The following is a 13426-nucleotide window of genomic DNA, read 5'->3' on the forward strand; positions in this document are numbered from 1 at the left end:
GGGAGACTGAGGGGGAGAGACACTAGGGAGACTAAGGGGGAGAAATGAGGGGGGGGCTGGGAAGAGAGAGGGAGACGAGACGGGAGACCCCTGTGCTATCCGGTAGGGAGCTGTCTCTGTCTGTTCTCACACTGTCGAAATCAATTTGCCATCGGGATCAGAACTGTGGAACAAGGAACAAAGAGAAAGGAAGCTTGCCAGGTGGGAAGAGAATAGACACACTCCGAGAGAAGATGGCGGGACAAGATAGCCACAAGGCAAGGAGGGCAGGCAGGCAGGGGTGGCTTTGGGAGGAGAGGGGTGCTGTACCATCAGCGTGTTTTGAGGGAATCAGTTTGAACAAGGCAAGGCACAGAATCACTCATCTTGATCACATGATGAGTAGTGAGCAGTAGTTAGTTGGAGATCAGTGATTCTGCACAGTCAGATTGCAGTGTTGTCCATCTCAAACATTCACCATGAGTAGCAAGTACCTCCCTCCCACCTACATCTGCCACACCAAAACACACCTGGCTGCCATAGTTACCAAGATGGGACTTACCTCATCAGGGTCATGTTCATTAGGACACACAAAACGCTTTGCAACGGATATTTGCAAGTCCAGGTTAGTACCTCCTTGTTTCAGTCAGTTTCCTTATGTTTGGTAACCTAATGAACACGACCCAGGCGTCTATATCACTATCGGAATATTAATGATGATAGCAGAAAAATAACTTTGAAGGGTAAAGGAATCAAATGTATTGATATTTGAATGTTTCACATAATCACTTGTCTGTTTGAACAATATGCAAATTCAACCCAAGTAACCTAGAGGCCATTTGTGATGAGGTCATCCAAGTCATGTGGTTGGCAGTGGGGGTCTGGTGTAAGATGAGTACAGAGCCTCTAGGGTGGAGACACCCTGGGCCATTCGGTCTATAAATACAAGATCTGACCCAGAATCAGATATTCAGGAACAGAAGGAGTATGTGAAACGACCATAGACTTGGATAGACAGCTCAAGTGCAACAAAGCCTGTTTTAGCATGCACAGCGCCATTGAGGACTTTCACCATTTTTAAGTAGTCAACTGGGTGGGACTTCCTATGTGTTAAAGAAGGATCACATAATTCCATCCAGGTCATCAGGAGGGATCAGCCAATGAATGATACTATGGAACAAACATTCCATAACTGGAGGTGGTAAGTAAATAGCCAACCATGACTTTATACCTGTTCAGACAACAGACTACAGGTGGCAGTGTTGATCCTTTCAGTTTGTTAACCAACTGTCAATAGAAGAAGTAGAAGAAATTGCCTTTTTTCATTTAAAGGAAAACTCCACCTAAAAACTATATTTTACTTTTTGTTTCATTAGTCCATTGTTGACATAGTCCCAAAAATGTTTTGTTTGTCAGCACTCAAGTTTTCAAGATATGTAACTTTCAAAATACAGAAATCATCCCCGTACAACGTAGCATCATATGATGAAAAATGCATCATACAGGGATGATTTCTTTATTTTGAAAGTTACATATCTTGACAACTTGATTGCTAACAAGCAAAACATTTTTGGGACTATGTCAACAATGGCCTAATGAAACAAATACCAAAATATCGTTTTTGGGTGGATTTTTCCTTTAAAATTGAGAAATCCCTCAATGGCGCTACCCATGCTGCCACAGAAGCCATTTTGGCAAAGATGCAAAAAAGAGCTCTCTATCAAACTCTATGTAGAAGGACTTGGAGCGCAAGACCAGAGCTCATCAGAGCTCCAGCCTCACCAAGCAGTGATGTCAACATGAGGTCAGAATGATGTAATTCGATATCTGTCACAACACACATGCGTACAAGTAAACACGAGCACACACACACACCTATCCCATCATCAGACAGAGACAGAAATAAAACAATCCCTTCCTCCCACAGCAGTGCATCTGATTTCTGATTGGATTACAGAAACTGACTCCGTCCCAAACGGCACCCTATTCCAAATAAACTGCACTACTTCTGAAAAGGGCCCATTGGGTAGTGCACTATGTAGGGAATAGGGTGCCGTTTGGGACACAAACACTGACTCAGAAACAGTTTAAAAATAAACATTCTAGACACTAGTTCTATGAAATGCTGTTTTCATTAAATAACACAAGTCAGCAAAGCAGCTATGGAGTCAGAAGAGTTTGAGGCAAAAGCAAGCAAGAGCCGAAAAGAGGAGAAATTAAAGCTTCCTCAGGTCCTATATTTTTACATTTTAGTCATTTAGCAGACACTCTTATCCAGAGCGACTTACAGTTAGTGAGTGCATACCAATCGAACCCACAACCCTGGCGTTGCAAACCAACTGAGCTACATCCCTGCCGGCCATTCCCTCCCCTACCCTGGACCAATTGTGCACCACCCCATGGGTCTCCCGGTCGCGGCCGGCTACGACAGAGCCTGGATTCGAACAAGGATCTCTAGTGGCACAGCTAGCACTGCGATGCGATGCAGTGCCTTAAACCACTGCGCCACTCGGGAGGTTAGCAGACACTTCTATCCAAAGCCTGAAGAGCTGCAGTGTTAAACTTCCTCTTCAAAACAATATTGGTCTTTACTGATCTATACTGAACAAAAATATAAACACAGCATGTAAAGTGTTGGTCCCATGTTTCATGAGCTGAAATAAAAGATCCCAGAAATTTTCCATATGCTCAAAAAATATTATTTATCTCAAATTCTGTGCACACATTTCTTTACCTCCCTGTTAGTGAGCATTGCTCCTTTCCCAAGATGATACATCCACCTGACATGTGTGGCATATCAAGAAGCTGATTAAACGGCATGATCATTACACAGCTGCACCTTGTGCTGGGGACAATAAAAGGCCACTTTAAAATGTGTCGTTTTGTCACACAACACAATGCCACAGATGTCCCAAGTTTTGAGGGAGTGTGCAATTGGCATGCTGACTGCAGGAATGTCCACCAGAGCTGTTGCCAGAGACTGTAATGTTCATTGCTCTACCATAAGCTGCCTCCAACGTCGTTTTGGAGAATTTGGCAGTACGTCCAACCGGCCTCACAACCGCAGATCACGTGTAACCACGCAAGCCCTCCACATCCAGCTTCTTCACCTGCGGGATCGTCTGGGACCAGCCACCTGGAGAACTGATGAAACTGTGGGTTTGCACAACCGAAGAATTTCTGCAAAAATTGTCAAAACCGTCTCTTCGCGGATTAATCCCGGTTTTAACTGTAACAGGCAGATGGCAGAGCGTCATGTGGGCGTTGTGTGGGCGAGCGGTTTGCTGATGACAATGTTGTGAACAGAGTGCCCCATGGTGACGGTGGGGTTATGTTATGGACAGGCATAAGCTACGGACAACGAACACAATTGCATTTTATCGATGGCAATTTGAATGCACAGAGATACCATGCAGAGATCCTGAGGCCCATTGTCGTGCCATTCATCCGCCGCCATCACCTCATGTTTCAGCATGATAATGCACGGCCCCATGTCGCAAGGATCTGTACACAATTCCTGGAAGCTGAAAAAGTCAAAGTTCTTCCATGGCCTGCATACTCACCAGACATGTCACTAATTGAGCATGTTTGGGATGCTCTGGATCGACGTGAACGACAGCATGTTCTAGTTCCCCCCAATATCCAGCAACTTTGCACAGCCATTGATGAGGAGTGGGACAACATTCCACAGGTCACAATCAACAGCCTGATCAACTCTATGCGAAGGAGATGTGTCACGCTGCATGAGGCAAATGGTGGTCACTACAGATACTGACTGGTTTTCTGATCCACGGTCCTACTTTTTAATTAAGGTATCTGTTACCAACAGATGCATATCTGTATTCCCAGTCATGTGAAATCCATAGACTAGGGCCTAATTTATTTATTTCAATTGACTGATTTCCTTATATGAACTGTAACTCAGTAAAATCTTTGAAATTGTTGCATGTTGCGTTTATATTTTTGTTCATTGTAGTTTATTTTTACTCTCATATCCCAGTCTAGTCAGTCCTGTGTATCTTGTCACACATTCATACTACATCATGATCAGTCATTCATACCACCCAATGTAACTACCAGGTCAGTACAGTAGTTCACATTCATACTTCATGGTGATCAGTCATTCATACCACCCAATGTAACTACCAGGTCAGTACAGTAGTTCACATTCATACTACATCATGATCAGTCATTCATACCACCCAATGTAACTACCAGGTCAGTAGTTCAGGGCGGTTGATAATAAGGGTCTTACCTTGCAGCAGCAAAGCGACTGTCATAGTCCTCAAGGGCAGGCTGAAATGGAAAAGAACATTATCATGACACAGTTCATTCCTACATTAGAACACTCCTTAACACACAGTTCATTCCTACATTAGAACCCTCCTTAACACACAGTTCATTCCTACATTAGAACCCTCCTTAACACACAGTTCATTCCTACATTAGAACACTCCTTAACACACAGTTCATTCCTACATTAGAACACTCCTTAACACACAGTTCATTCCTGCCATGAATAGTTAATACCATACAAAGATAACATTAGCATAGCCTAATGATATATCAATGACTATGTATAACTGTATGGTCATGCATGATCATTCACACTGTGTCTATTTTATTGACGTACTTTCAGAAACTCTCATGTATAAAACCAGTTATTGAAAGAGCCTCCAGCAGGTGGCGCCAGAGCAGTGTCCGTACTCTATATCCCTGTCTTCTCCTGCAGTACTACTCCTCACTTTACATTGTGTTGACAGAACAATACACCAAACTGACTGGAGTCCTCCAGACAACTGATCAGACCAGACACCTCTACTCTCCAGACTGAATCAACCATAGTGGATTACTGTGAAGAGGGCGTGTTCTGAGTTGGAGATTCTGTTTGTCGTGTCGTGTGTCTTTAGAAGTATATGGCTGTCTGTTTCAGTTGTGTAGAGAAGCCTGCGATGGTGTAGGGCCGTGGCCTGGTGTGTGTGTAGGTGTGTGTCAGTGTCTGTCCGTCCGTCTGTCTGTCTGCATCTGTCCGACTGTGTGTCAGCATTTGTCCGACTGTGTGTGTGCGCTAGCTAACACTGACCTGTGTGGCAAAGCCTGCCATGCTGTAAGGCCTGGGTCTGCTCTGTGCCAGGCTCTGTGCCAGCAGGCGGGCAGTCAGGCTGTAGTCAGGCATGGGCAGAGACATGTCGCTCTCCAGCAGGTTTCCGGTGCTGCTGCTCTTCCCATGGTGCAGACTGCAGGGGACAGCAATCATTAAACTCTGTGTCCAGAGGTGAAGAGATGGCACTGGACACTTTAGACATGTATCACGTTATTGTTCGAGCCTGAACGGTATAGTACTGGCTAGGACATTGGCTACTTACTTCACCTGGAGCTTCTCCTTCTCACTCTCTGGCAGCACACGTGTGTAAGAGAAGGGGAACCAGCCGCGCCTGAGGGGGAAACAGGGAAGATGAGGTAAGATGATGCCTGCTGTAAACTACATTAGAGCTGATTCCTATCTTGAGATCTGCGGTTAACTCTGACTTCTGTGGAAATCACGCATTGATGTCAATCAAAGACTTGCTCAGTTCTGAATGTCAGTCTACATGTTAATATGCAGCACAGGAGGTTGGTGGCACCTTAATTGGGGAGGATGGGCTTGTGGTAATGGCTGGAGCGGAATGGGTGGAATGGTATCAAATACATCAAACACATGGTTTCCATGTGTTTGATGCCATTCCGTTCACTCCGTTCCAGCCATTATTATGAGCCGTCCTCCCCTCAGCAGCCTCCGCTGATATGCAGTACTGGACACACAAGCTTTCATTCCATGTCTCTGTGCCAGACTAGAGACACTTACATCTTGTTCTTGTCGTTCTCCCCATAGTGCCATCCGTCGCGGGCCTCCGGGACAAGCAGGGTAATGACATCTCCCTCAGAGAAGCTGAGCAGGGTGCTGTTGTCTCCGGCCGCGTGGGAGAAGATGGCCTGGACACGGGCGCGACCGTTCTTCTCCAGCCCCGCAGCCATGGAGCTAGACCTGGGCAGGGTACGGGTCTCACCTGGAGCCGCGGTGGAGGAGGAGGGGCATCAGTGTCACTCTACACAGCACTACGTGGCTCCTGTAAGAGTTGTTACTAAGGAAGTTGCTATGTTAGTTGCTAACTTGGTTACTAAGACTAGCTGATTCACAACGTCATTGTTATTGCTATCTGCTTTGGGGAGACTAACCTGTGTACGTGACGCTGGCAGTATACGGTTCTATTACCAGACAGTAACGTAACAGTATACAGTTATCTGCCAGACTAGCAGAGTTAGCTTAGGTTCTCTTACCAGACAGTAACGTAACAGTATACAGTTATCTGCCAGACTAGCAGAGTTAGCTTAGGTTCTCTTACCAACAGAGGTCTTGTTCTTGGCAGGCTGGGGCCTGCGGACGGGCAGGGTATTGGAGTAGTGCTCACTGACCTGCATAGAGATGCATGCATTACCTGTATATTATCTACATTATCTGTATATTATCTACATGACCTTTATATGATCTACATACAGTATATATACGCTCAGTAGCCAGTTTATTAGGTACACCACCCCATTCACGAAAATGGTTAGCCGTGGCTTACTATATAAAGCAGGCAGACAGGCATCGAGGCATTGAGTTACTGTTCGATTGAACGTTAGAATGGGTGACCTAAGCGACCACCAATCACACAGAACGCCTCTCAACCAATCACATTGCTTGTTTTGACCCAGTGTAGAAATAACAGTTACAGAATCATCTGTATCCACTTGAATATTAACAGACACGCATTTACATTACATTTTAGCATTAGCAGACACTAAGATGGATCCCTGGACGACCCCAATTGTAAAGTGTCATCACCTAGCAACTGTACAATATACTACCAGTATATACTATCTAAAGTGCATTCGGAAAGTGTTCAGATCCCTTCCCTTTTTCCCACATTTTGTTACGTTACAGCCTTATTCTAAAATATATTAAATAAATAAAAATCCTCAATCTACACACAATACCCCATAATGACAAGCGAAAAGAGGTTATTTCTTTGTGCAAATTTATTAAAAAATAAAAAACTGAAATACCTTATTTACTTAAATATTCAAGCCCTTTGCTATGAGACTGTAGCTCAGGTGCATCCTGTTTCCATTGATCATCCTTGAGATATTTCTACAACTTGATTGGAGTCCACCTGTGGTAAATTCAATTGATTGGACATGATTTGGCACACACTTGTCTATATAAGGTCCCACAGTTGCTAGAGCAAAAACCAAGCCATGAGGTCGAAGGAATTGTCCGTAGAGCTCTGAGACAGGATTGTGTCGATGCACAGATCTGGGGAAGGGTACCAAAACATTTCTGCAGCATTGAAGGTCCCCAAGAACACAGTGGCCTCCATCATTCTTAAATGGAAGAAGTTTGGAACCACCAAGACTCTAGAGCTGGCCGCCCGGCCAAACAGCAATCGGGGGAGAAGGGCCTTGGTCATGGAGGTGACCAAGAATCCGATGGTCACTCTGATAGAGCTCCAGAGTTCCTCTGTGGAGATGGGAGAACCTTCAAGAAGGACAACCATCTCTGCAGCACTCCACCAATAAGGCCTTTATGGTAGAGTGGCCAGACAGAAGCCACTCCTCAGTAAAAGGCACATGACAGCCCGCTTGGAGTTTGCCAAAAGGCACCTAAAGACTCTCAGATCATGAGAAACAAGATTCTTTGGTCTGATGAAACCAAGATTGAACTCTTTGGCCTGAATGCCAAGCGTCACGTCTGGAGGAAACCTGGCACCATCCCTACGGTGAAGCATGGTGGTGGCAGCATCATGCTGTGGGGATGTTTTTCAGTGGCAGGGACTGGGAGACTAGTCAGGATCGAGATTAAAACCTGCTCCAGAGCGCTCAGGACCTCAGACTGGGGCGAAGGTTCACTTTCCAACAGGACAACGACCCTAAGCAAACAGCCAAGACAACGCAGGAGTGGCTTCGGGACAAGTCTCTGAATGTCCTTGAGTAGCCCAGCCAGCGAACATCCCTAGAGAGACCTGAAGATAGCTGTGCAGCGACGCTCCCCATCCAACCTGACAGAGCTTGAGAGGATCTGCAGAGAAGAATGGGAGAAACTCCCCAAAATACAGGTGTGCCAAGCTTGTAGCTTCATACCCAAGAAGACTTGTGGCGGTAATCGCTGCCAAAGGTGCTTCAACAAAGTACTGAGTAAAGAGTCTGAATACTAACGTCAATGTGATATTTCCATTTTTAATTTTCAATAAATTTGCTAAAATGTCTAAAAACCAGTTTTTTCTTTGTCATTGTAGGGTATTGTGTGTAGATTGATGAAGGGGAAAAAAACAATTTAATCAGTTTTAGAATAAGGCTATAATGTAACAAAATGTGGAAAAAGTCAAGGGGTCTGAATACTTTCCGAATGCACTGTATGTAATTCTGTGTTCTGAGCTGACCTGTCTCTGGGTGGGGGCCTGTCCCTGGGGTAGGGAAGGGGCCTGGGGGGAGGAGGGTCTTCCTTGGAGCTGGGAGACTGACACACCCCCCTCTGTCCAGTACTCTTCCCCTCCGTGGAGTCCTGTCGTACCGTTCACCATGGACATCCCATCTGAACCCATCAGCCTCTGGAAACACGTAATATACATTCAGAAACATGCACTACAGCAGGGATCATCAACTAGATTCAGCCTTGGGCCGATTTGTTCTTGAGTGTACGGTCGGGAGGCCGGAACATAATAAAAAATAATTAGTAGACTGTAAATTGACGGGCTGGTATCTATAGTGTGTGTAGGTTGTGTGTGAGAAGCTACAGGATATATCCATATACGGTCTTGCATTCAATGTTTGGCCTACAACAGGGATGGGCGTCGGGACACATCAAATCTGAACTCATCATGAGGGGCCGCAGTGGCTTGTGGGTCTGCGTACCCACATCCATACCCACACATGCAGCGACCTTGCGAGCAAAACGTTTTAGCGGCCCCCACTCTTGACTGCGGAGAGAAAAGGTTTTAGAGTTAATTTCCTGCAATTCTACACCTTTTGCCATGGAGCATAGAGAAGATTTAGCAATTATTTTACCAACTTCATGCAATTCTACTCATATTGCCATGGGGCAGAGAGAAATGTTTGCAGTTTTTAATAATGATATCTGAGAGAGAGTAACTAACAAAATCAATGGGGGCTCCCCGGTCGGTAATTCGATCACGATTACTACAAGTTTAGATAGCTGGCTTGACTAATTTCCCAATTGATTGATACAGGGGCCTACAAAAGGGTGGGCTGCCAGTTCCCCATCCCTGGCCTAGAAGGTCTACGTAGGGCAATAAATTATACAGGAGTATTCACAAAGTAAAATGATGGATTACAAGCTATGGCAAGGATCCAGTTAGATAATTAATATTCAGATAGACATAGGTTCATAGGTCATATGTAAGCCTCCACTTCTCATCTTACAGAACAAGTTTACTACCAAATTAATAAGGTGCATCATTAAAAGTGTAATATGTAAATGTGTAGTTTTGTTTCCCCACCCAGGGCCAGAGGTCTCTGGTTACAGGGCTGATTTAGTCTACCGTTTCCTCTCTCTACGTCAGGAAGCAGAGACAATTTATTCGCAGACACACTCGCCTGTAATCCGAGCTCAAATTAAGAGTATAAATTAATGAATTGTAATTAGGTGTGCATGCAAAGCAATGCACAACTCTAGATTTCTTACATACTCATATTACTATCAGCGCTTAAACGATTGAAGCTATTAAAACGAAACCAACTTCCAAATGTCCAGACTGCCCCAACTTGGGTTGCTTGAAAAGAAATATTTTGGATAGCATTTATACTTTTTGAACTATAACCTAGAACTATAGCCTCCCGAGTGGCGCAGTGGTCTAAGGCACTGCATCGCAGTGCTAGCTGTGCCACTAGAGATCCTGCTTCGAATCCAGGCTCTGTCGTAGACCGGGAGACCCATGGGGCGGCGCACAATTGGCCCAGCGTCGTCCAGGGTAGGGGAGGGAATGGCCGGCAGGGATGTAGCTCAGTTGATAGAGCATGGCGTTTGCAACGCCAGGGTTGTGTGTTCGATTCCCACGGGGGGCCAGTATGAATTTTTTTTTTGAAAAAATGTATGCACTCACTAACTGTAGGTCGCTCTGGATAAGAGCGTCTGCTAAATGACTAAAAATGTAAAATAACAATATCTAAATGAGCTCCCAATGCATTTCAATGGGGAAAAACAGGCCATAGACTTGAATGGTAAAACATTTATATTTATCCCCTCTTTCACAGTTTAACTCCAAACCAAGGTTGAGATGTTCAGACTGACCCAACTTAGATGAACTGTATTCAGATTTTTGATAACATTTATACTTTATGAACTATAACCATTTTAAAATGTCAATAAAAGCTCCATTGGCTTGAATGGGAAGTATTTGGATTCACCTTTGCTCTTAAACCGTTTAAGCTATCAATGCCAAACTAACGTTTAGATGTTCAGACTGACCCAATTTAGATTGCTTGCATTCACATTTTTTATACTGTTTATACTTTTTAAACTATACGCATTTAAAATGGGCATACATTTACATGGGTTTGAATGAGAACCACTGTAAAACAGTGGTAGGTATTTACAATGGTCCTGCTCCTTGGCCAATTAAGCTATAAGACCAACTTTAAAACATTCAGGCTATCCTAACTTCAAAATCGTTATCAACTATAACTATATGAATTAGCATAAATGTGCACAAAATCACTCACCAACAGTAACTCTTATACTGATCAAGCAAGAGACACCAAACCAACTTTCACATGTTCAGGCTATCCTAAATTCAAATTCTTAACTTTGATCAACTAACTATATGAATTTGCATACATTTGTATAAAATAACCCACCAACAGTACATTTGAACCATTCAAGCTATAGGCACCAAACAAACTTTCACATGTTCAGGCTATCCTATCAATCAATCGATCCTTCACAAGCTAGCATGCACACCACATTTTCTTCAGGATATGTAAATTTTTTGTTATGTTAGTCTGTTCTTCAAAGATATTGTATGCTTCCATGTACTTTATATATCTGATTCCTTTATCTATCCGATTCCTTTATCTATCGGATTCCTTTATCTATTCGATTCCTTTATCTATCCGATTCCTTTATCTATCCGATTCCTTTATCTATCCGATTCCTTTAAACCTCTTATTTTGTATATAACTGCCTTAATGTTGCTGGACCCCAGGAAGAGTAGCTGCTGCCTTGGCAGGAACTAATGGGGATCCATAATAAACCCCAGGAAGAGTAGCTGCTGCCTTGGCAGGAACTAATGGGGATCCTTAATAAATACAAATACAATTCACAGCTGAATATTAATATTCCCAACACCTACAGAGTAAGAGAAACCTTCCCCATACAGCAACATTACCAGCCCGCTCACCCAGACCCACCCCACCACTCACCGCCTGGTGCCCCAGCCCACCACCCATGAAGACGGCCAGTTCTGGGGGGACGGGGAGCGGCTGAGCCCCGGGGATGGGGTCTGAGATGACCAGGTTGGACAGGTTAGACTTGGAGGTGTGCATGGGGCTGGAGCCCCCCATGATCAGGGAAGCAGTGCCAGACCCAGAGCCCATCTGCTGGGCTAGGAGCATGGCCCGCTCTGGCAGCTTGTTGGGGTCTGAACATGCCTGCTGCCACACTGGGATCTTCTGGGTCAGCAGGTCTTTACCCTGGACAGATAGAGATCAGTCAATCAGTCAAATAAAGAATAAAGAAGTTCTACATCGTCACTGTGGAGGTGATGTACTAGAAGACACACCAGATCAGGCTATAGACAACAGTCATTGATTCGTGTAATACATGGAAGCTATAACACATGACTAAGATTTAGAGATCTACTTCTTTAGATGGAAGCTGTAACACATGACTAAGATTTAGAGATCTACTTCTTTAGATGGAAGGTGTAACACATGACTAAGATTTAGAGATCTTCTTCTTTAGATCCTTGTCGTCTTCATTACAACATCTGCAACACCAAGCTCTTACAGTGGGGAGAACAAGTATTTGATACATTGCCGATTTTGCAGGTTTTCCTACTTACAAAGCATGTAGAGGTATGTAATTTTTATCATAGGTACACTTCAACTGTGAGAGACGGAATCTAAAACAAAAATCCAGAAAATCACATTGTATGATTTTTAAGTAATCAATTTGCATTTTATTGCATGACATAAGTATTTGATACATCAGAAAAGCAGAACTTAATATTTGGTACAGAAACCTTTCTTTGCAATTACAGAGATCATACGTTTCCTGTAGGTCTTGACCAGGTTTGCACACACTGCAGCAGGGATTTTGGCCCACAGACCTTCTCCAGATCCTTCAGGTTTCGGGGCTGTCGCTGGGCAATACGGACTTTCAGCTCCCTCCAAAGATGTTCTATTGGGTTCAGGTTTGGAGACTGGCTAGGCCACTCCAGGACCTTGAGATGCTTCTTACGGAGCCACTCCTTAGTTGCCCTGGCTGTGTGTTTCGGGTCGTTGTCATGCTGGAAGACCCAGCCACGACCCATCTTCAATGCTCTTACTGAGGGAAGGAGGTTGTTGGCCAAGATCTCGCGATACATGGCTCCATCCATCCTCCCCTCAATATGGTGCAGTCGTCCTGTCCCCTTTGCAGAAAAGCATCCCCAAAGAATGATGTTTCCACCTCCATGCTTCACGGTTGGGATGGTGTTCTTGGGGTTGTACTCATCCTTCTTCTTCCTCCAAACACGGCGAGTGGAGTTTAGACCAAAAAGCTCTATTTTTGTCTCATCAGACCACATGACCTTCTCCCATTCCTCCTCTGGATCATCCAGATGGTCATTGGCAAACAGACGGGCCTGGACATGCGCTGGCTTGAGCAGGGGGACCTTGCGTGCGCTGCAGGATTTTAATCCATGACGGCGTAGTGTGTTACTAATGGTTTTCTTTGAGACTGTGGTCCCAGCTCTTTTCAGGTCATTGACCAGGTCCTGCCATGTAGTTCTGGGCTGATCCCTCACCATCCTCATGATCATTGATGCCCCACGAGGTGAGATCTTGCATGGAGCCCCAGACCGAGGATGATTGACCGTCATCTTGAACTTCTTCCATTTTCTAATAATTGCGCCAACAGTTGTTGCCTTCTCACCAAGCTGCTTGCCTATTGTCCTGTAGCCCATCCCAGCCTTGGCCCGGTCTACAATGTTATCCCTGATGTCCTTACACAGCTCTCTGGTCTTGGCCATTGTGGAGAGGTTGGAGTCTGTTTGATTGAGTGTGTGGACAGGTGTCTTTTATACAGGTAACGAGTTCAAACAGGTGCAGTTAATACAGGTAATGTGTGGAGAACAGGAGGGCTTCTTAAAGAAAAACTAACAGGTCTGTGAGAGCCGGAATTCTTACTGGTTGGTAGGTGATCAAA

The 13426-nt window shown here is 44.6% G+C and overlaps 1 protein-coding gene across 6 annotated transcripts in view; it reads right to left on the minus strand.

Moving 5' to 3' along the window:
- LOC121555365 (brain-specific angiogenesis inhibitor 1-associated protein 2-like) overlaps positions 1-13426 on the minus strand; it is a 111346-nt gene that overhangs the window by 6205 nt on the left and 91715 nt on the right. For 5 of the 6 annotated variants that reach the window (XR_005997895.2, XR_006661202.1, XM_041869196.1 and 2 more), the window contains exons 8-14: positions 11440-11709; positions 8442-8609; positions 6363-6432; positions 5825-6026; positions 5346-5414; positions 5063-5216; positions 4235-4275 (exon numbers count right to left, since the gene is read on the minus strand). Coding sequence is in view for 4 of the 6 variants with exons in the window: in XM_041869196.1 (XP_041725130.1) it covers positions 4235-4275; positions 5063-5216; positions 5346-5414; positions 5825-6026; positions 6363-6432; positions 8442-8609; positions 11440-11709 (974 nt within the window). In the remaining 2 variants the exon portion in view is untranslated. Of the gene's footprint in view, positions 1-73; positions 164-4234; positions 4276-5062; positions 5217-5345; positions 5415-5824; positions 6027-6362; positions 6433-8441; positions 8610-11439; positions 11710-13426 lie in introns of those variants that run through there. The other variant, XM_041869197.2, reaches the window with a different exon arrangement.

Source organism: Coregonus clupeaformis, chromosome 7 (genome assembly GCF_020615455.1).
Source record: "Coregonus clupeaformis isolate EN_2021a chromosome 7, ASM2061545v1, whole genome shotgun sequence".
NCBI lineage: Eukaryota > Metazoa > Chordata > Actinopteri > Salmoniformes > Salmonidae > Coregonus > Coregonus clupeaformis.